Below are 23586 nucleotides of genomic sequence, written 5' to 3'. Positions count from 1 at the left end.
ATATATATATATATATATAAAGAGATATTTTAAAAAAAGAAATTGTATTTTTGTTAAGAAAAGGAAAATGTTTTGGTAGTATCTTTACGCTGCCTAAATATCTTAAATAATAACTGGCATTCAATATATTAATGCTGATATTTTGTCCATGTTAAAAGAACGAAATATCAATATCCTATATCATTGTACCATCCATTCTATAAATGAAATTACTTTAAGGATAAGGTTATATGACTAATATAATTGTAGCCGTTGTAATAGAAAATGATTTCTTAATAAAATAAAGAGTAAGTAAATTCACCTAGTTTTATTTGCTGGTCTATTAATGCATGGATATAATTATGCAGTTTCTGTAGATAATCTCTGAAACGGAAACTGTAAGTATTTTTAATCTTACTGAGGGTGATGCTGGTGGACTTTTCCTTAGTATTATGAACACTTATTTATTTATTTGTTTGGCATGTGATTTTATACATTTTTTATTTTAACTAAACTGGTTAATAACAAAGCTGGTATGCAGCGCGAAGGGGGTTGATGGATGCCAGTGGAATCTTTAGCTTTCGTGATACTTAATAAATAAACGGGTTAAGACTTTTGGCTTTTAGTCTACTGGGACCTTTGGATTCCAGCAACAAACAAATAAGCTTTAAGTGAGGGGGACCATTGGCTCCCACAACACGTTAATCCAGACCGTTGGATCCATTATGAGATAAATGCAAAAAGAGTAATAACTAAGACATTGCATTTAAAACTATTATATTACTGCTTTATGATTATGTCTATATTCAATTTATGTCTATGATTCGCGACATGGATTATATATTGCATATACATGTAATTATAAAATCATAAACATTGTGTTGCATCACATAAATAAATCAGCATTCATTATATTATTGGAAACAACAACGAACTCACTTAGGTATTTTGTATTGTTGTTTCACTCTGTATTATTTATTAATACAGGCTATGAAGATGAGGAATATCAAGATTATCCAAACCCATAGATGGATCTTGATAATAGTGTTTGAAGCTAGGTTGCCTCAATTTTGTGAACTACTATGTTGTAGTTCATTATATTAATATTCAGAAACGATGTTTATATTTCTGTTGGCGTGTAATAATTACACTTTAGTTATTTTGGCTTGTAAATTATATGTGCTTTGTATGGCACAAATACTATTGTTGGTACAGTTTCCGGTATGGTGACGTGTCGCCTAAGGATTCGCTGCCTGATTTTTTATCGAACACTTCAACCCTGCAAAAAGGAACAAACAACTCGTCGGGGGTGCCGACCACGCCCACTCCGATGCCTAAGTCAGTCTAAAAGGTTTTCTGTATAGAATCCTTAATCTTAATCTCAAGAGCTTAGAGAATTCGTATCTTATACCTGGTGTGACGGTCTTTATTTATAGGCCGGACCTTCTTGACATTGAGTTGGATTAGGAGTTTGAGGAGTCCTAGCCCGGTTTGAGTTTTAATCATATCTTCTGGGAATTTGAGTAGGAGTGTTGAATCCGCAGTTGATTGCGTTTGTACTTCTTTAAATTCGATTCCATGTCAATAATCATCTTATCCCATAAATCATGGATCTGTAGTTTATCCCTGATCTCCTGGGATTCTATCCTTATCGAATTCTGAGACGGGTGTGGCGCATGGCACCTTCCTAGGAGACTGTAGCACATTTCAGCTGACCTCCGAGGTGATGATATCCGAGACGTTTCTACTCTTACCTGGAGATCTCGAGATATATCCGCATCATAACAGGGTTGTGTAAGTCCGAGATGTTTATACTCCGAGATGTTGACTCATCCAATGAATATCATCCCGAGGAGATACCGCACCGACTCGATATCATACCGAGGTGTTATTACTCCGAGGCACAAATATCCGAGATATGTTTACTCCATCTTAGCTGGGAGATCTCGGGATATTTTACATACCGTAACCTGGAATGTCAAGACCGAGACATCGTCATATCTCCGAGATGTCTTCGGTCATAAACGACCTTCCCTTCGCTGGATGGAACCATGCGGAACAAGCAGCCGAGACATAACTCCGAGGTGTCATTGGATCCACGTGTCTCTAGGGTTGATTTTATCCCTAACAGTTACCCCCCTAATTCTCTAATTTCAGAAATAAACGGAAATAAGAGAATTACTTTCCGGCTGCCAGTCTGTATCTGATGTCTGTGCAGGGCGCGTCTTTTCAACAGTTCAAATTTTAAATTTGACCGCTCCTTTTCTCAGTGTCGACGTCATCTCTGCACAGCCGCCTTTTTGTCATCATTAAATGGTATTGTCGAGGCAGCGTATTTAATGCTGAATTTACGGAAGGCGCGCCTTTTCACCTTCGGAAATTTTGAATCGACAGCGCCCTTTGGCATTTCGGACACGTGGTAGTGGGGGCATTTAAAGTTGGGATATTTTACTGTTCATTCACTGATACTTCCTTTTCTCGATACTCCATTGTCGTCTTCCTCCCCAAACTTTTCCTTTCTCTGTATTTTTCTGTTTCTGCCTTTCTTCTTTCTTCCATGGCTCCCAAGAAAGCTGTCTCAGCCTCGTCTCGGGCTCGGACAAAGAGATCCGACGGCTCTGTGGATCTTTCTCCTTTGGAGAACAGGGTCGATTCCATCATCTTCGCGAAGCATGAGGGTGTCCTTCGCTCGAACTATGAAATTTCTCCAACTGTGAAGATGTTTTATCAGGCGCCTGGAGCTCGGTCCATTAATGGCGGCGACATTACCCTTTATGAGAGGATGTTTCTTGCCGGGCTCCGATTACCGTTTCCGGAGATTGCCCAAGACTTCGTTCTCTTTCTGATGATCGCGCCCAGTCAGGTAATGCCCAATGCCTGGCGATATCTGTTTGCCTCTTACATTCTGTGGAGGCTTGTGTTGAAGAAGGAGATGACTATTCCGCAGTTCTTCAATATCTACAGGCCGAGGCAGACTACAAAGGGGATGATAGAACTCTGCGTTCGTCACCCGCCTGTCTTCATCAAGCTCAAGAGTGGGCTGACGAACAATAAGTTCTGGGAGATGCAATTCTTCAGAGTTTCCGGGGAATGGGAATGCCCCGAAGGTACTCTTCTTCCTGAAGACCGTATGATGCCTCGAACTTGGCAATTGCTGCGGTCTGACCGAAGCGACCCCCCTTCACTCACTGTATCCGAACTGGAGGACGTTAAGGAGATAAGTGGGTGGTCCGCTGCCAGGGTCAAAGCCGAAAAGTTTGAAGAGGTTGATTTCGATAATCTCGTCACCGAGGAGAATCTGAGGCAGTTTCTCGGATACGACATTCCGAGAGATAAACAGCTAATCACCAAGAGGGGAGCTGTCAAGAAGAGGAATGACGCCCCTTCATCTCCGAGGCCTGCTACTAAGAAGAGATCGTTCAAAAATTCTGAGGAAGTTCTCGGGGATGTTCCTGCACAAAAGAAACAGAAGATTCCTTTGGCCGCTTCGGGTGCCAGGAGGACTTCTTCCTCGGCTCCATCACCTAGGGTGAGCGTTGAAGAGGGGTCTGCCAGCTTTCGGGATTTCATTCCCGAGGTTAGCCCCGCTCCTTCTTTTGTTCTACGGGATGAATCTGGCTCTGAGGCTTCATTCCATGGTGAACAATGTGCGGCGCCTGAGGGCTCTGGAGAAGGAGAAGGAAATGTACCTGAGGCCCGAGACGTCCCAGTCGTGCGTAGGGTGAAACATCTGGCCAAGAAGCGGAAACTCACAGGCCAGGATCGAATGGCTCAAAGACTCGCGGACGCCGGGCGTTTGTGGGGTAAAGCGGTTATAATACCTTCTGATCCTGTCGCTTCAAGTGGTGACTCTCTTGAAGAGATGGATGAGGAAACTGGTACCCCCCGAGACGAGCCTCTGGTTGAAGAGTCTGAAGTAGAAAGTACTCCCCGAACTCCTTCTTCAGAACGTCCAGAGACGCCACCACCCCCTGAAGAAAATCGTGAAACGGGGCACTCCACCCCCCAAGCTTCATGTTCTGCGCCTATAGAAACTGAGACTCCTACTGGAGTACTCGAGGCTGAGGATGTCGAAGAGCCTAGCACCTTTCAGGAAGCGGTTGATCAGGAGGTGCCGGGCTCTGTTTCTGAAGTTCAAGGTTCTGGTCAGCCCGAAATAACTCCCCATACCGAAGTGCCTGAGGAGCCTCGGATCGACCCCGAGAACGTTATCCCTGAAGCAGGTATGCTTCCCGAGACTTCTGTTCGTGCCGAGGCTGGCCCTTCTGGACTAAGATCTGTCGGGTCTGAAGCGGCTCCAAATGTAGGGGTTGAACCTCATGCGGGTCCCAGCCCTTCCCCTAGGGTCTCGGTCGGTTTCGATGTTTTGGGCAGGGGTCTTCTGGGTCATCCGATGGAGGCCATAAAGAACTTAATCCCCGAGGGATATCTGGGGAGTGCAGGGGTGTCTTCTCCCGAGAAAATTGCTCAAGGCATTCTTATCTCTCATTATCAAGTAAGTTTCTGGAGCTGGGCCTTTTCATTCCGCTTGCATCTTGATTCTGACTTTGCTTACTTTTCTTTTTACAGCTCCTTGTGAAGATGACAGCCCTCTGGCAGAAGTACGAGAATCGTCCTGCGCCTTCGCCTACTCCTGCCCCCGAAGTGCAAGCTCGTATCTCGGGTTTAGAGAATGAAGTTGCGACGCTGAAGTCTCTTCTTCAGTCCAAGGACGAGGAACTCGCCTCCCGGAACTCGATTATATCCGAGATGCGTTCTGCTAACGCTCGTTTGAGGAAAGAAGTACTGGAGGCCAACGATCGATACACTCGCTCTGTTGAAAGTCTTTCTTCCGAGCTGGATCGCGCAGATCAATTGTCTACCCGTTTGTCGGCTGTGCAGAACGAATGCTCCGAGGCGTGCAAGAATGCTTTGAGTGCCGAAGCTGAAAAGGACAAGCTCAAAGATGAAGTTGAAAGACTAACAGCCGAGAGGGATAAAGCTCTCAAAGCGCAGGATCACTCGGAGAGTCTCTTGATTCGGCTCAGGACCAGATATGACGCCGATCGGGTAAAGCTCAAGCGTTACCAGAAGCAGTTGAGCTATGCACCACATCTTCGGGATCAGAGCTGGTGTCGGGGTTGTCATTGGGGTTTCGAAAATTTTCGAACTTTGGTGATGAATCCCCAATACAAATTTGATCCTGAGACGGTTGGTCCGATGCTGGTGGGTTTTCCTGAAGAAGCCATCCAGGAGATGGAGGAGTTTGGTAAGGAGTTCATGCCTGACGTCCCGAATTGGGGTCTTGACGCGCCAAATCCCGAGGATGACCCTCTTGACGATCCTGCCAGCTAGACGCTGTTTCTTGTCTTGAATTTTATCTTCTTTTTCCTTTACCTGTACAAAACTTTGAATATGATATATTTTGGATGAAATTTCTATCTTTTAATTCTTTCCTTTCTGATCATGGTGTTCAAAGAAGCCTTTTACTTAGGCATTTTCTTTTCCGTGGTCTTTTCGTATTCTCTGAGGGATTGACTTTTCCTGTTTTTGGTGTTGGACAAGCCGAAAAACCTTTCCTGCTCTTGGTGATTGACAAACCGAGAGACTTTTCTGCTCACCTTAAAGAGCTACCCCCCATAACCTTAGTCTGCGACCGCAGGCTAATTCGTTCGGGGTAGGTAGTAAGGTTGTTGAGCTTTACCTTTCTGTTCGGAAATCTTTGTAACCTGTAAGAGACCTCATATGTTACTGAAATGAAATCATAACTTGAAATATTCACCTTTTAACTTCTTTATCTTTGAAGGCTTCAATCTTTCAACATTTGGAGACCTCCAACCGAGAGGTTTTCTTGTCTTAGTGTTCTCTTCATAACCACTTCGGGTTGTCTAAAGAAAGGACGTGGGCAGATTCTTTCCTGGATGCTCTTGTCCTTCCGAAAACCTGCAATCCTGCATTGATAGCCTTTACTGGACTGACCTTTAGGTTTTCCTTGCTCTCGGTTTTGGAAAGACCGAGAGACTTTTCCTGCTCTTGGTGTTAAATGACCAAGAGACTTTTCTTGCTCTTGGTTTTGGACAAACCGAGAGGCTTTTCCTGCTCTCGGTACTGAGTGACCGAGAGACTTTTCCTGCTCTTGGTGTTGAATGACCAAGAGACTTTTCTTGCTCTCGGTTTTGGACAAACCGAGAGGCTTTTCCTGCTCTCGGTACTGAGTGACCGAGAGACTTTTCCTGCTCTTGGTGTTGAATGACCAAGAGACTTTTCTTGCTCTCGGTTTTGGACAAACCGAGAGGCTTTTCCTGCTCTCGGTACTGAGTGACCGAGAGACTTTTCCTGCTCTTGATGTTGAATGACCAAGAGACTTTTCTTGCTCTCGGTTTTGGACAAACCGAGAGGCTTTTCCTGCTCTCGGTACTGAGTGACCGAGAGACTTTTCTTGCTCTCGGTTTTGGACAAACCGAGAGGCTTTTCCTGCTCTCGGTACTGAGTGACCGAGAGACTTTTCTTGCTCTCGGTTTTGGACAAACCGAGAGGCTTTTCCTGCTCTCGGTACTGAGTGACCGAGAGACTTTTCCTGCTCTTGGTGTTGAATGACCAAGAGACTTTTCTTGCTCTCGGTTTTGGACAAACCGAGAGGCTTTTCCTGCTCTCGGTACTGAGTGACCGAGAGACTTTTCCTGCTCTTGGTGTTGAATGACCAAGAGACTTTTCTTGCTCTCGGTTTTGGACAAACCGAGAGGCTTTTCCTGCTCTCGGTACTGAGTGACCGAGAGACTTTTCTTGCTCTCGGTTTTGGACAAACCGAGAGGCTTTTCCTGCTCTCGGTACTGAGTGACCGAGAGACTTTTCCTGCTCTTGGTGTTGAATGACCAAGAGACTTTTCTTGCTCTCGGTTTTGGACAAACCGAGAGGCTTTTCCTGCTCTCGGTACTGAGTGACCGAGAGACTTTTCCTAAGTATGTAAATCGGATTGATTCTTGGATTTCTGCGATTGTCAGTAGATACTGGGAATAGACATTCTTTATTGAATATGAAATTGTTTGTAAAAAACTGAAAAAAGAGAACAATGAACTACATAAAATATTTTTTCAGGTGCTCGGCATTCCATGATCTTGGAAGTATCTTTCCGGTCTCGGTCATCAAGCGATAAGCTCCCTTCTGATGGCATCCTATTACCTTGTAGGGGCCTTCCCATCCGGGTCCCATTTTGCCTTCCGTTGGATCTTTCGTCATCAAGCTCACCTTCCTGAGTACCCAATCTCCGATTTGGAACTTTCTGGGCACCACCTGTTTGTTAAAGTACCGAGCCGTTCGATTCTGATATGCCGCCCATGTGACATGAGCGTCGTCTCTTTTCTCCTGCAACAGGTCCAGGTGTACCTTAGCATTCTCGTCGTTGAGTCCTGGATTGTAGTGAGCCACCCGGAAGCTTGGAGATCCTACTTCCACAGGAATCACCGCCTCGGTTCCGTATGTAAGTGAGAATGGTGTCTCGCCCGTTGGAGTTCTTCTGGTAGTTCGGTACGACCACAGCACCTCTGGAACGTAATCAACCCATGCTCCTTTCTTCTTATCAAGCTTTTTCTTCAGGATCTTTACCAAGGTCTTGTTTGTCGCCTCTACTTGACCATTTGCCTTCGGGTATTGTACCGAAGCATAATGGTTTCGGATACGGAGCTCCGAACACCACTTCCGAAACGGTTCACAGTCAAACTGCTTCCCATTATCTGTGACGAAAGCATGGGGAATCCCGAACCGGCACACCACTGACTTCCAGAGGAAGGTTATGGCATTCGCAGTAGTTATAGCTGCTAATGCTTCTGCTTCCGCCCATTTAGTAAAGTAGTCTACAGCTACAATCAAGAACTTCCGTCCACCTTTTCCTACCGGCATCGGACCAACTATATCCACCCCCCATTTTGCAAATGGCCATGGAGAAGTGAGGGGGATGAGCTTCTCGGGACTTGCTTTCATGATTCTTGCGAATCTCTGGCATTTATCACAGGCTTTGACAAGAAGAGCTGAGTCTTTTTTGATCGTGGGCCAATAGTAACCTGCTCGGATGGTTTTTTGCGCCAGCATCCTTCCTCCTGAGTGGTCTCCGCACACTCCTTCATGAATTTCCCTGAGGACATAATTCGACTCGGCCTTGGAGAGGCATTTGAGAAGGGGTTCGGAATATCCCCTTTTGTACAGTGTATCCCCGAGGAGGCAAAACCGTGCTGCTTGTATCTTCACCCTCCGAGCTGCAACCTTATCTTCGGGCAACAACCCATGTCTAAGGAACTGGATAATGTCCCTAGCCCACTCTGGCTCCTCCGGTGCTGAGTCTACTTCCATAACCTTGGTCCTCGGGGCTATCGAAGGCTCGGTCAGAACAATAATTTGCCTTCTTGACGCTTCCATCTCTTCCTCTGTTCCCGACGCGATCTTTGAGAATTCATCAGCTCGAATGTTTTCCTCCCGAGGTATTTTTGTGATGACAAACCTTTCAAAATAGGACTGGAATCTCCGTACTTCTTCCAAATACCTGGCCATTCTATCTTCTTGTGCTTCGAATTGCCCTTGGACTTGGCCTACGACCACCTGAGAGTCACTCCGGATTTCGACATTGGTTGCCCCCATCTCTCGGGATAATGCCAAACCTGCTATCACCGCTTCGTACTCAGCTTCATTGTTTGTTGTAACGAAGTCCAGTTTCACAGCAAAACCGAATTCTTGCCCTTCGGGATTCCTGAGGAGGACTCCTACTCCGCTTCTGCTCTGTGTAGAGGAGCCATCTACAAACACAACCCAGGTTGACTCCTTAGGAAGTTCTTCTGCTTCAGGAATGTTACAGAATTCTACCAGGAAATCTGCTAAAGCCTGTCCTTTGATAGCCGTCCGAGGATGAAACTCGATATCAAACTGTCCGAGCTCCACCGCCCAGTTGACTAACCTTCCCGAGAGGTCAGGCTTTTGCAACACCTTCTTCATTGGATACTCGGTCAAAACTCGGATAGCGTGAGCTTGAAAGTATGGCCTCAATCTTCTAGCTGAAATGATTAAAGCGAACGCCAACTTCTCGATCCGAGGGTACCTCCCCTCCGCACCATGAAGTGCTTTGCTTGTAAAGTAGACCGGTTTCTGAACCCCTGAATCTTCTCGGACTAGCACCGAGCTTACTGCTGAGGGAGAGACTGCCAGATAGAGATAAAGAATCTCCCCTTCGGTTGGGCAGCTCAACAGTGGTGGGTTGGCCAGATATTCCTTCAATTTTTCGAAAGCTTCCTCACACTCCTCACTCCATATAAATGCTTTTCGTAAAATTTTAAAGAAGGGAAGGCACTTATCTGTCGACCGTGATATGAAACGGTTCAAGGCTGCAATTCTCCCTGTCAGTCGTTGAAGTTGTTTTGTTGTTCTCGGGGCCTCCATCTCGAGGACAGCTCTGACCTTCTCTGGATTAGCTTCAATGCCCCTTTGTGACACCATAAACCCCAGGAACTTGCCTGAAGAAACTCCGAAAGCGCACTTTGCGGGGTTTAGCTTCATGTTGTATTTTCTTAGAGTCCGAAAAGTTTCTCGGAGGTCTTCTATGTGTTTGTTTGCCCGAACACTCTTAACCAGCAGGTCATCTACGTATGCCTCAACGTTTCGGCCAATTTGACTTTGAAACATCCGGTTCACCAGTCGTTGATATGTGGCTCCAGCGTTCTTCAATCCGAATGGCATCACCTTATAGCAGTAAAGTCCTCGGTCTGTAATAAAAGCAGTTTTCTCCTGGTCTGTTTCTTCCATGCAGATCTGATTGTACCCCGAGAAGGCATCCATGAAGCTCAAGAGCTCATGCCCAGCCGTCGAATCCACCAATAAATCAATCCGAGGCAGGGGAAAGCTATCTTTCGGACATGCTTTATTCAGGTCGGTGAAATCTACGCACATCCTCCACTTCCCGTTAGACTTCTTCACCAGCACTACATTAGCCAGCCACTCGGGATAATCCACTTCTCGGATGAATCCAGCTTTCAGCAACTTCTCTACTTCTTCAGCAACTGCCATATTTCGTTCGGCAGCAAAAGCTCTTCTTCTCTGCTTCACAGGGCGATAATTTGGGTCCACATTCAGCTTATGGACTATAACCGAGGGATCAATCCCCGGCATGTCTTCATGGCTCCAGGCAAATACATCTTTGTTGCGCCTCAAGAACGCCACCAGATCTTCCTTCATGGGTTGAGGGAGTTGTGAGCCTATATGAATTTTGTTTCCCGAGTCGCCTATCTCGAACTCCTCCAAGGCTTCCACAGGCTCCCCCAACGGTGATTGCTATTTTCCATCCTCCTTAGTTTTCTCCCCCCGACCGTGCTGCCTTGGGATATCTTTCAAGGACAGATTGTAGCATCTCCTAGCCTCCTTCTGGTCTCCTTTTACCTCTCCAACTCCTTCTTCTGTTGGAAACTTCATGCTGAGATGTGGTGTTGAAGTCACCGCTTTGAAATCGTTAAGAGCCGTACGTCCTATAATTGCATTGTAGGCCGAGACCTTATCAACTATTAGGAATTTCACCATAATGACTTTTTGCCTTGGGTAGGTCCCGGCTGTCACAAGTAAATCGATAGAACCGAGAGGCAACACCTTCTCTCCGGCAAAACCCTGTAGCTGGCACGAGACCGGAACCAACTTCTCTAATGGAACACCCATGTGATCAAAAGCTGATTTAAACAGAATATCAGCCGAGCTCCCAGTGTCAATGAGGATCCGTCGGGTCTGATAGTTTGCTATGGTCAAGGTGACCACAAGAGCGTCTGTGTGTGGAAGCGAGACTCCAGCATAATCATCATCAGAAAACCCTATAACCAGAGGGTTATATTTCCGTGACTTTGGGGGCCTTTGGACCGAGTAAACTTCAAAATCATCGAGCTGCCTGGCGTATGCTTTCCGAGCCGAGTTGGACTCACCTCCTCCTCCGAATCCTCCCGAGATGGTGTGGATGATAGGGATATTGCCTTGCTGCGCCCCTCGAGGCCTGCTTCTACTTCTCTCTCTTCTTTCGTCCCTCCGAGGCCGAGGTGCTGGCTCTCGGCTTCTTTCTCTTCTTTCATCTTGTCTCGGTTGATAATTTCTTCTATTATCCCGATCTTCTTCCCTTCTAGGCCTCGGATAGTGATCTCGCTCCTGTTGATTCCTCTCATTGGCGAGGAATCGGATTAGCTTCCCATTCTCAATGAATTTCTCGATCAACTGCCTTAATGAAACACACTGCTCGGTCAGATGACCGTGTGAATCGTGGAAAGCGCAGTACTTGTGAGCCAAGTACGGAGGGGGATTTCCTTGAATGGGTCTCGGTTTCTGGTAATTCGGATCTTTCTTGAGTTCCATGAGCACCTCGGTGATGGAGGTGTTCAACGATGTCCACTTGTAATCTCCGAAATTTTTCTTTACCTTCTTATATTCTGCGGGACCATCATCCTGTACGGGCTCAGGATTCTTCTTTTTCTTAGGCTTCTCGGTGGACGGCTGCTGTTGTTGCTGGGAATTACTGAGGAGGGCTCGGAGCGTTTCTTCCTGGTTGATGTACCTGTCCATCTTCACCATAAAGGTTTGGAGATCCTTCGGCGGTTTCAACGCCAATTCCGCCATCAGAGGTCCATCTTTTTTCAAGCCTTGAAAAATTGCACCGTAAATGAAGTCGTCTGGTGCACTCTCTGTGTTCAGCTTCTCCTGGTTGAACCTCCACAGATAGTCTTTTAGAGACTCATTTGGTCCCTGCTGCACAGAAAGTAAGTACCCTCGGGGTTTTCTTCTAGCTCTCCCGGATACGAACTGGGCCAGGAATTTTCGTCCAAGGGTGTCGAAGCAATCAATCGACCTTGGTGCGAGATTCCTGAGCCAGTCTCGGGCTTTTCCTGACAGGGTGAGAGGAAAAGCTCGGCATGCCACAGCATCTGGTGTCTTGTGCAGGGAGACATGGGACCTGAAATTGTCCAAATGCTCCACTGGATCTTCGCTGCCTGAGAAGACAGGAATGTCAGGTACCTTGAATCTTCCAGGTAAGTCGTAGTTGGACACTTCTTCGGTGAATATGGACTCCTTGTGCTGGAAGAGGTTGTCAACAAGGGACTCCTTCCCATCACGCCTCTGGTCAATCGTCTTTGACAGCATATCATATTTCGCGCCCAGATCCTGGACCATCTTCTGCAACCTCCTTTCTGCCTCCGTGGGTGGAACCGGATTGATGGGCTCTCCACGATTCTCGATCCGCCCGGCTCTCTCTCCATGGTTCTCGTTCCGCCCGGCTCTCTCTTCATGGTTCTCGTTCCGCCCGTCATGATTCTCGTTCCGCCCGTCATGATTCTCGTTCCGCCCGTCATGATTCTCGTTCCGCCCGTTTCTCTCTCCTGAACCTTCATGGTTTGTCCCATCGGCTACGTCATGATTGGGCGGCGGAGTTCGTGCAGCTAGGAGCACAGCGTTCTGAGCCAACAAATCCTCCACATTCTTCTGCGCCTGGGCTAACTGTTGACTCAGTTGGGTTATCCGGGCCTCTGGATCCGCAGATTCTGCTTCTCCACGAGCATCGTCTCGGCTGATTGGCGGCACTTCGTTTAAGATCGATTTGGAACGTCTCGTCGTCACCATTGCGGATTTGTTTTTCGTAAGAACAATTGATCGTTCCCACAGACGGCGCCAAACTGTTGGTACAGTTTCCGGTATGGTGACGTGTCGCCTAAGGATTCGCTGCCTGATTTTTTACCGAACACTTCAACCCTGCAAAAAGGAACAAACAACTCGTCGGGGGTGCCGACCACGCCCACTCCGATGCCTAAGTCAGTCTAAAAGGTTTTCTGTATAGAATCCTTAATCTTAATCTCAAGAGCTTAGAGAATTCGTATCTTATACCTGGTGTGACGGTCTTTATTTATAGGCCGGACCTTCTTGACATTGAGTTGGATTAGGAGTTTGAGGAGTCCTAGCCCGGTTTGAGTTTTAATCATATCTTCTGGGAATTTGAGTAGGAGTGTTGAATCCGCAGTTGATTGCGTTTGTACTTCTTTAAATTCGATTCCATGTCAATAATCATCTTATCCCATAAATCATGGATCTGTAGTTTATCCCTGATCTCCTGGGATTCTATCCTTATCGAATTCTGAGACGGGTGTGGCGCATGGCACCTTCCTAGGAGACTGTAGCACATTTCAGCTGACCTCCGAGGTGATGATATCCGAGACGTTTCTACTCTTACCTGGAGATCTCGGGATATATCCGCATCATAACAGGGTTGTGTAAGTCCGAGATGTTTATACTCCGAGATGTTGACTCATCCAATGAATATCATCCCGAGGAGATACCGCACCGACTCGATATCATACCGAGGTGTTATTACTCCGAGGCACAAATATCCGAGATATGTTTACTCCATCTTAGCTGGGAGATCTCGGGATATTTTACATACCGTAACCTGGAATGTCAAGACCGAGACATCGTCATATCTCCGAGATGTCTTCGGTCATAAACGACCTTCCCTTCGCTGGATGGAACCATGCGGAACAAGCAGCCGAGACATAACTCCGAGGTGTCATTGGATCCACGTGTCTCTAGGGTTGATTTTATCCCTAACAACTATCTTATGTATAATTATTTAGTTATACTTTAAATATCTATTTTGAGGTATTTCAGTTAGAAGCTCTAATGTGTTATTCAATTCCAAGTATGTTGGATATATATATATATTCTGCTGTCATTTTATAATTCAGATGAGATTATAATGTCACGTGAAAATCAAAAAAAATTCACTTACGTCTTTTTGTAAAAGACATGACGTTACAATTTCTACTTCTTGTTTTTCTAGTAATAGTCATTCTTGTTAAAAAGCATTATTCATGTATATCAAACGTACCATTAACAAATTTTGGCCGACAAAAGCCGTTGCTTTCGTTATTTTTGTTTTTTTTTTTACCTAAAAACCAATTAGTTTTTTCTAGCTTAGGCTCTATTGCAGAGTTCAACCATGGTTTATCAATCGGAAAATGTTACACACATTTTTATTCTCAGGCTCTCTCAATTATATATTTTTTAACGTAACATTAAAAATTATCTTTAATTTTTGAATGAATTATTATTAAATTTTAAACCTAAGATTGAGATATTAGGTAACATTTCCCATATGTGAATTTTTGAGCAATCATCATGAATGCCAGAGAGCTCTGGCCTCGCCATCCTTGTACCTTCGTCGGCTTCAAACTTGGATGCCGACCACAAGTCCACATTTATGGGCCCATAACATCAGCAGGTCAAACCAGCTTCATCTATATTCACATTCATACCCACCACTGTTCACATTAGGACCACGCAACGAAGCAATGATGCTTATTCTCTCATATTCTGCAGCAAAGATCATAATCCTTTACAAAAAAAAAATGAAAAAAGAAAATGAAAAGAATCTCCCTTGAGGATAAAATAAAATGATATAAAAAGAGGGTGTTCCGTGTTAAGAGGAACCTAGCGCGCAGTACAAAAAGACACAAAGTGAAGCCGAACGACACAGTATTAGCTCGATGATGGCGAGTCTGAGCTACCTTTTCTGTGTGCTAGTGAGCCTTCTCGACCCAATCAGCTGCCATGGTCTGTCAAAGCCTGAGGAGGGAGAGCACAAGGCCTTGTTTGTATTTGGGGACTCACTCTTCGATGCCGGCAACAACCAGTACCTCAATGGCAGCGTCGAAGGGGGAGCAATTTCCTGGCCGTATGGGGAAACCTTCTTCAACCATTCCACCGGGAGACTCTCCGATGGCCGGCTAGTCCCAGATTTTATTGGTAACACATCATAAATGTTCCTAGGATTTTATTGGTTTGTGTGTGTTTAGATTTCCATTTTCCACAGTAGGGTTTTAAGTTTTTAGTGGGTGGATCTTAACTTTGACATTGATGCACAATGGCTGCAGCCCAGTTCGCGAAGTTGCCTATACTTCCACCATACCTACAGCCAATTGAACATCGATTCACCGATGGGGTCAACTTTGCTTCAGCTGGAGGAGGTGTTCTTGTTCAAACCCACCCTGGAACGGTACGTCATCGTTTTCCAAAATAAGATTTGTTATGGGTTAATAAGGCTTCCTATACTGGTGCCTCTAGAGATAAGTTGGGAAATTACGATATGGGTTGAAAGGGCTGTAAAAGTTGTAAATTAAGTGAGCGGCTTGCAAACAGGTTCGAATTAGCTCAGATCGGGCTTAGTTCATTTATTAAACGAAAAAAGTTAAGCAAAAATTTAAGTGGAACTTGTATAAGCTGCGCTTGACTCGGCTCAACTAGTATAATTTTATTTTTATTATTTTATAATATTATTTTCAATTTTGTAATGTCAACATATTAAGTAAATAAAAGATAAAAATGAATTTTTTTCGTAATGTAATAAATATAGTATAAATTATTGTGAGTACATATATATGTGTGCGTGTGCGCAAGAAAATAGAATAAATGATTAAGTAAATTAAGTAGTTTGTGAACAAGCTCGAGCTCCTTCGAAAAAGAAATGAACAGAGCTTGAATAGACTATTTAGTTTAGTGATAAGCTCGAGTTTGGCTCGTGTTCGAAAAAAATTAAATGAACAAAGCTCGAACATTCAATATTCGACTCGATTACCAATATAAGGGTTGACTTCTCATATTATTGCGTGCCTCAAAATAAAATTGGCCACTTTCTAGTTTTACTAATTTTTTTTCTTTCTTTTATTTTTTAGATGTTTCTCTTGATTGCAACCTTATAAAAAAAAAACAATGGGCTTGTTCGACAATAAATTTTAGGAAAAAATTGCACCATTAGTCCTTGTGGTTGGCCTAAATTATAAATCGCTCCCTCTGATATCAAAATTAATTCAGAGATCCTTGTGATGGGCTTAATTTTTCATAGAGTTAAATTCCGTTAAAAATTTTCACAGGTTTCGTTAGGCGCCATATCAGCGCCAATTAGATGGCGACACGTTTCAATCATAATAAAAAATTAAAAATATAAATAAATAAAAATTTAAAAATTCTTTAAAAAAAAATTAAAAATAGAAAATGGGAGGCTGCCGGCTAGCCACCCCCAGTCAATGGGGGTGATTTGTAATTTGATACCAGGGAAAGCAATTTGTAATTTAGGCCAACTATAGGGACCAAATGTACAATTTTTCCTAAATTTTAAAAGGTATTTTTTGTATTTTGGTTGTGACGTGATATAAATATGAAAGTTGTTAGAGTATGTTGTATGTTGAGTTGTTTCTTAATATTTTTAAAATAAAATAAATAAATAAATAATAATAATAATAATTTTAAAAAAAAAAAAAAAAATTGTCAAATTAGCCCAATAAAATTGTTTAGTTGCTGGTGGCAACTTTGTAGTTTGTGCTTCATCTGAAAATCATGAAAAGAAGCACTCATGGAAATAGGTTAATTAGCCCAACTTAAAAATCAATCATACAATATAATGTAAAGAATTAATTATTACTTTTAATAGCTTGATTGTCCTTTTTATTTCAGATAAATCTCCCAACGCAGCTAAGCTATTTTAAGACTGTAGTGAAGTCACTGAGGCAGAAACTTGGTGATGTAGAAGCCAAGAAAGTGCTGATGAGAGCTGTATACTTGTTTAGCATTGGAGGCAACGATTACTTCAGTTTTTACTCACAGAACCCGACTGCACCTCAGTCCTACCGAAGACAGTATGTGGGGATGGTGATCGGAAACTTGACTAGTGTGCTCAAAGTAATGTGGAAATATTTCACTACAAAGAAAGCATTTCAATAGTCTTGCATGAGCTTAAATTTTAACGTTTTCTTTTCCAGGAAATATATAGTTTAGGAGGGAGGAAAATTGCATTTCAGAACGCAGGGCCTTTGGGTTGCCTACCGGCCATGAAGGCTAGGAATTCCCAACTTGGTAGTGAGTGTGCTGAAGAACCCTCAGCTCTGGCAAGGCTACACAACAAAGCTCTAGCCAATGTCCTTAAAAAGTTAGAGACCAAGTTACCAGGATTCAAATATTCAATATTTGATTACTACAATGCGCTTGGAGACAGAGTTAATAACCCTTCAAAATATGGTAGGCTGTCAGCATAATTTTCACTTAAATCCAATTTTCACTCATCTTTGTTGTAACCTTTTCTTGGTTTTGAAGGCTTCAAGAATGGTAAGGCTGCATGTTGCGGTGGCGGGGCATATAGGGGAATGAATTGTGGAGGTGGAAGAAATGGGACAGAACCGTACGAGTTATGCAGCAATCCGAGTGAGTATGTCTGGTTTGATGGCGGCCATACTACTGAAACGGCAAACCGCCAGTTAGCTGAGCTGATATGGAGTGGAGCACCAAATGTCACAGGGCCTTACAATGTGAAACAACTATTTGGACATGAATAACAAATTGTCTTCTAGCTGGCTTTCCTATTGTGTTTTTGGATATTGCAGTCCCAGACTAAACCACTCCTCTTTAGAATAGTCACTTCTTTTGCAGAGCCAAATGGAGGCCAATATATATATCGATGGTCTTTATTTTTCCTTTTTGAATCTAACTTGATAAATGTTTTAGCATTTTATAAACTAGAGATGTTGTTCATAAATAATGGATAAACCAATATGCATCACCTTACGTGGCATCCCGAAAAGTTCGTCTCGCGATGAGAAGATGAGTTGCTCATGTTGTATGGGTAAATTATAGAAGTGTTAAGTTTTATATTGATTTCCTACTAAGTGAGACTGAGGTTTATAAGCGATTTTAAGGAATTCTGAATATAACTTGACTAGTCTTTTTTGGAACGATAGCACAAAAAAGGCTAACACTTTCCATAATCGTTATAACCTCACTATTGTCCTTTGTAGCAAATATCTTCTATGAGGATATAGTAATTAACTTAGATGTTCTATAACCATTCCTTTTTTCCTTTATAAGATTAATATTTATTAGTAGCGTCTAGTTAAACAGAAAGGAAATTTTTGCAAAGCAACTCTGTTTTGAATATGAGAGAATTTGTTGAAAAGAAAAAGAAAATCATAATGCCATATGGTACAATCTGTACCTTATGCACCAAAATATATGTATGGCACCGATCCAATATAAACTTCATTTCGCTCCACAAATCGTCTTGAAACTTAAGACGATTGGTGCTGCATGTATTTGCATTGGGATGCCAGTTTTTGTTCCAAATTTGTCTATTCTGCTGCTTGTGTTGTTCTGGATTTTCAGCTTTAACACTTTCAATCTCATGTCACTAGAAAGCTCAAGGACCATTCCTTCTTCTTTTTTTCTTCTTTTTTTTCGGGGGGGGGGGGGGGGGGGAGGAAATATTGCAAATGCAAATTGGTCCACATTTCCGTCTTTATTTATTTACCTGGTCCCAAAAGTTCTGGCCCCAAAAGTTCAGACTTCAATGACCAATTGCCGGTTTCTCACTGAAAGGGACCAATTAAAGAATCACTATCATTGAGGATCTCACACTCTCAGAATCCACACTCTTTTGAGAACCTTCCATAACCAGAGGAAACTTGCTCAAACCATAAGCCAGTAATTTAAGATCATGGCAAGTCTAGACTCGCTGTTTTGCGTACTGGCCCTTTTTGGTGCCACCGGCCTTCTCATTCCATCCACTTGCCTTGCTAAGTTGGTGGAGAAGAAACATGCGGCATTGTTCATCTTTGGAGACTCCCTCTTTGACGCTGGAAACAATGTCTTCATCAATGGCCCCAAAGCAGACTTCTGGCCCTATGGGGAGACCTTCTTCAAACACCCCACCGGTCAAATTTGCGATGGCCGTATTGTCCCCGACTTCATTGGTAAAACTATGCATACGTAAATCATACTTCAATTTATCACTGGTTATGCTTCTTGACTGTGACTTCTTATGGTACGTTGTTGCCTGCAGCTGAGTATGCAAAATTGCCGTTGGTCAAACCATTTCTACAGCGGCTTGAGGACTATACTGATGGGGTGAACTTTGCATCAGCTGGCGCCGGTGTTCTTCCTGAAACTCATCCAGGAACGGTATGTGATCTTCTGCAAGATTGGATTTTGCAATACTACATAGATTAGCCTACTTTCGTATCTGAAAAAATATTTTATTTTCACTCGCCTAACGTTCACCTAGTAGAAAATAAAATCAATAGCAGAAATAAAAAATAAAAAAATAAAAAATAGAGACTAGGTTTTAAGTAATTCCATCTATGGCTTATGTCTATAGAATAAAGTCAAAATAACTACATTATGCTCTAATTTTTCTTGATATATTTATAATGCATGAAACTCCTATTTATATATAGAAAAATTGTGATAAATAAGTATGATTTGATTACTATCAAAGTAATCTCATATATTCTCTTACCAAATCTAATTACAATCATATGGAGAATATATTCTCTAGCAGCTACCATGCCAAACTCCAAAACACGTAAAGGTCATAAACATACATCTAGCCCCGATACACAAGGACGGAGCCAGACATTTTAATGGGAATGGCGCAAATACCTTTTTTTTTTTTATAAGTGTTAAAGTATGAATATATATAACGCCAAATTTTAAGTAAATTAAACATAACCCAATTTTTATATTTTTATTATTCCCTTCAAATTAAAAATTAATAAGCAAAAGTGAAAAGAAAGTTTTTTCAAAATAAATAATGAAAACTGATGTCCAAAGATTCAAAAAATGAAAAAAAAAAAAAAAAAAAAAAAAAAAAAAAAAAGTCTCAATTTCTATACTGAAATTGAAAATTTTCAATTGGATGAATTGTATGCTTCTTGATGCTCGCAAGGCTTTAATTGGATGACATGACTCTTTAAGCTAACATCTCTTGCTCCTTTTGTTAGAACATCACACTCTAGCTAACACAGTAACCCACTAACTGTAATACAAAACATATTATATTCTACATAAAATACATTCTGCTAAACGCAACACAAACAAATGAACGCATATCTTCTAGACTTTTCTAATGTCATCTAGCTATATTGAAATAAATTTCTATTTTACGTTATCTTTACCACACATTCTTAGGAAATTGAGCTTTGTCAAGTGTGTAATTCCTCGAGTCCACATCTATCTTCTTCAAATCCACTGTTTTACTAAACCCTTTCTTTTACTTTGAACAAAACATATACAACTTTGTAAAGTTCCTTCCGTTGTTATCCTTCTCAGACATGTCTGTTGCTACCCGTGAAATATTAAAGGAATAAATTTTGACAATGAAGTTATCGTTCCAAATGAGATGAAACTAGTTGAAGAGATGACAAAAGGGAATGGGCCAAAGAGCCAAAAAAAAAATTTGTACTAGGGGCCAATAAGTAAAAAACCTTATAATTGTTTTTTTTTTTTTTTTTTCTTAATAGTTGAGGGGGGGCTATGGCCACTACCAGACCCCCTTCCCTCCGTCATTGCCAATACAGTCTTCATTTAAAAATAAAAAAAAAATAAAAAAAAAAAAAATTCACATATTCCTCTCAAACTATTCTTAAATTGTAAATGTCTTTCAAGGAAAAAAAAAAAAAAAGTTGGGGACAAAAAATAATCCTTAAAATATTTAATAAGTCAAATATTCCAAATAATTCGAAGGAAAAAATAAAAAAGGCGGGGTCGTCCCATCAACCCTCTACTATCCAACTCTTTAGTCATCCCCATTTGTTGTTTGCGGTAGCCGAACCACTCCAAAAAATATTTGTGGGTGGATTGGCCACCCGAACCACCTTGGAGTGGTCCACTCACCTCTATCGGGTATGTATGTATATATATATATATTAAGGGTATTTTTATTTTTTGAGATGACAATTTTTTTTATAATTCAGAGATATTGACCAATTTAAAATCTGAAACATAGGTATGTTTGGGTGTTTGATTTTTGAAATCTGAATTCAATTATTATTTTGTGTGCGAATTTCGAGGCAAAAAAAATATTTGGATGATTATTAAAATTTAAATTGTATTTAAAAGCCTGTTTGAAATTCTCCCTCTCCTCATATTTGGGGAGAAATTTTTTTCGAGTGATTGTAAAATATGATTTATGAAATATACAGTTGAAATAATTTATATGGAAAAATGAAAAAAAAAAAAAAAAAAAATTGTATTCTAATGGGTTTTTTTATTTAAATAGTAATAAAAAAATGTTGATGTGATATAAAAAATAAAAAAAGTTAAGAATGTTTTGAAGTTAATGTTTTTTTTGAAGAAGTGAAAATAAGGGAATGGGCGGGGGAGGGGAATTACAACAAGGCCCATGTTTAGCAGTTTAGGTGAGAGTTATATGAGATTATTTTTTTACGGTAAACTATGGTAGAAAATGATTGGAGGTATGAAAAGTTGTGTAAAATGATTAGAGTTATGAAAATTAGTGTAGAATAAAGATTGAAATAATTATTTTTTAATAATTATAAATGACTAATTTATTAATATTTAATATAATGCTTAACATAAATAATTTTTTTTTAATCCAAGATAAATACGGATTTGTTATGATTTTTGCACTTTTTTTTTTTTTTTTTTGGTAGTTCAGCCATTGTTTAGTGGAATATTATAATATGTGTGCAGCATGCTACCCAAGATCTACCACCAACCTACCGACTATTGTGTTTTTTTTTTTTTTACCCGAATATTTTCTGACTTTTTGGCCATTTTCCCTTTTTTTTTTTTAATTTTTTTTCCGATTATTTATTGTATTATATTGTTTTTGAATTTTTTTTATTATATTATATTGTTTTTGGGTTCACGTGTGAACCTTTATAGCTTGCTTTTGCAGTTTTTAGCTTCACGCTCGTGAACTTGCAAAAGCAAGAATTCAATTATTATTTTATTTTCTTCTAATAGAAAAGCATAAAACACATGGCGCTTAGGGTGGAGCCGGTTCTAACCGACGTATTATAAATATTGGAATTTGAAATTTTAAGCGTGAATTTAAATGAATTCAGTTTAAACACAAGTTAAATCATAATTATATTTAAATATCCAAATTTTTAAAAATAACCCAAACATGGTAGCAAATTAAAAAACTTTTTCGCTTCGCATCCAAACATACTACGAAACTGACAGTTAAATAGATTCGGAGGGGTCGTAACTTTTCCTGCTTTTTTTTTAATGTTTTATGGATGCCTAGGGCGGTCTATATCTATATCTGGGCATGCATGGACCTGCACTCGAGAGTCAGTAGACACCAGTTAATTATTCACATCGAAATGTGCAGAATGGCTTTTGCTTTAATAATTTACATTATTCTTCTTAAAATAAAGTAAAAAGGTTGAAATGTGCTCTGCCTTTTTATGGGACTCGTTGGGCAAAGCAAAACAGGGCACTTTCAACAGTAACAGTATTGCCCATATTGAACTTGATAATTGATTTCTTTGACATTAATGTTAATTTCTTCAACCAATCAAAATCTGCAGTTCACATATATATATTTTCCAGATAAACCTTAAATTGAGGTGGAGAAGAAGTTAAAGCGGCAACTGGGTGATATAGAACTAGAAGCGAAGAAATTGCTAGCCAAAGCTGTTTATTTGTTTAGCATTGGTGGCAACGATTACATGGCTATCACACTCAACCAGACCAATGCACTTTCTTCTTATTACAAGAAAAAAATACATGGGGCCTGGCCTGTAGGATGCATGCCAGCCACCAAAGCCTCACTGAGGATTACAGGTGATTGCGCCCATGAGCCATCAGTGATAGCAAAAATACACAACATAGCACTACCCATTCTCCTCAAGAAGATACAAAGGCAGCTACCAGCTAGGATTCAAATATGCACTATACGACTACTACACCACCCTGGCAGAAAGAACGCTTTACAGCACTTAATTTGGTAATGTTAATTAGGCATGCATCTTCCTATTCCATAAAATCAAACTATATTTGCTAACGAGTAATGCTATTTAGCAGACTGCTATACGATTGTCATACAACTAGCGTCATCTCTATTGTATGGCGGTAGAGTTGACAATTTTTTAAACGATCCGCGAACCCGACACAAACCCAGTATGAAATTAAAAGAGTTAGAGTTAATGAGCTTAACTCGCTTAATTAAATGAGTATGGTTAGGATTGACCTATATAATCTTATACTTATGTTTCAACACGACTCGCACCCAACAAGCAATATAATGGCAAGCAATTTTTTATATGACCCGCGAACCCGATACGAACCCAATATAAAATTTAAAGAGTTAGGGTTGAGAAGTTTGACCTATTTAATTAAATGTGTCGGGTTAAGATTGGTCTATATAGTATTATACACATGTCTTGGCACAATTCAAACCCAACACACGAACACAAATTGTCATCCCCATATGGCTGTCGTATGACAATATACTAAATAGCATTACTCATTTGCTTTGCTAATAGTATAACTAATCCTTGTTTGTTTACTTGATATTGAATTGAGTAGGTTTCAAGGTTGGGGAAAGTGCATGTTGCGGGAGTGGGGCATACAAAGGGGAGTTAACATGTGGAGGGAAAAATGGGACAGTGAAGTATGAGTTATGCAGCAATCCGACTGAATATGTACGGTTTGATGCAGCTCATCCAACTCAAAGTGCCAACAGACAATTAGCTAAGTTGTTTTGGAGTGGACGTCCAAACATCACAGGGCCTTACAATCTAAAGAAGCTATTTAATATGTTCTAGTGCAGGGACATGGCAC

The 23586-nt window shown here is 41.3% G+C and overlaps 1 protein-coding gene and 1 pseudogene across 1 annotated transcript; both read left to right on the top strand.

Annotated features, from left to right (window-relative positions):
• Positions 1-14392: 14392 nt before the first annotated feature.
• On the top strand, positions 14393-17557 carry LOC133865014 (GDSL esterase/lipase 1-like). The gene is made up of 5 exons (XM_062301478.1): positions 14393-14754; positions 14883-15004; positions 16459-16683; positions 16764-17019; positions 17095-17557. Exons 1-5 carry the CDS (start codon positions 14496-14498, stop codon positions 17331-17333), a joined length of 1101 nt encoding a protein of 366 aa, XP_062157462.1. The 5' UTR covers positions 14393-14495; the 3' UTR covers positions 17334-17557.
• Positions 17558-18445: 888 nt separating this feature from the next.
• Positions 18446-23570, top strand: LOC133863217 (GDSL esterase/lipase 4-like; annotated as a pseudogene).
• Positions 23571-23586: the final 16 nt, after the last annotated feature.

This window comes from Alnus glutinosa, chromosome 3 (genome assembly GCF_958979055.1).
Source record: "Alnus glutinosa chromosome 3, dhAlnGlut1.1, whole genome shotgun sequence".
Lineage (NCBI taxonomy): Eukaryota > Viridiplantae > Streptophyta > Magnoliopsida > Fagales > Betulaceae > Alnus > Alnus glutinosa.
This window is presented reverse-complemented; position numbering and strand designations above follow the sequence as displayed.

Coding starts and splice junctions, on each gene's coding strand:
- LOC133865014 (XM_062301478.1), top strand. CDS start 14,496: ATGATGGCGAGTCTGAGCTACCTTTTCTGTGTGCTAGTGAGCCTTCTC. Junction 14,755..14,882: donor GCTAGTCCCAGATTTTATTG/GTAACACATCAT, acceptor CAATGGCTGCAG/CCCAGTTCGCGAAGTTGCCT. Junction 17,020..17,094: donor TAATAACCCTTCAAAATATG/GTAGGCTGTCAG, acceptor TTGGTTTTGAAG/GCTTCAAGAATGGTAAGGCT.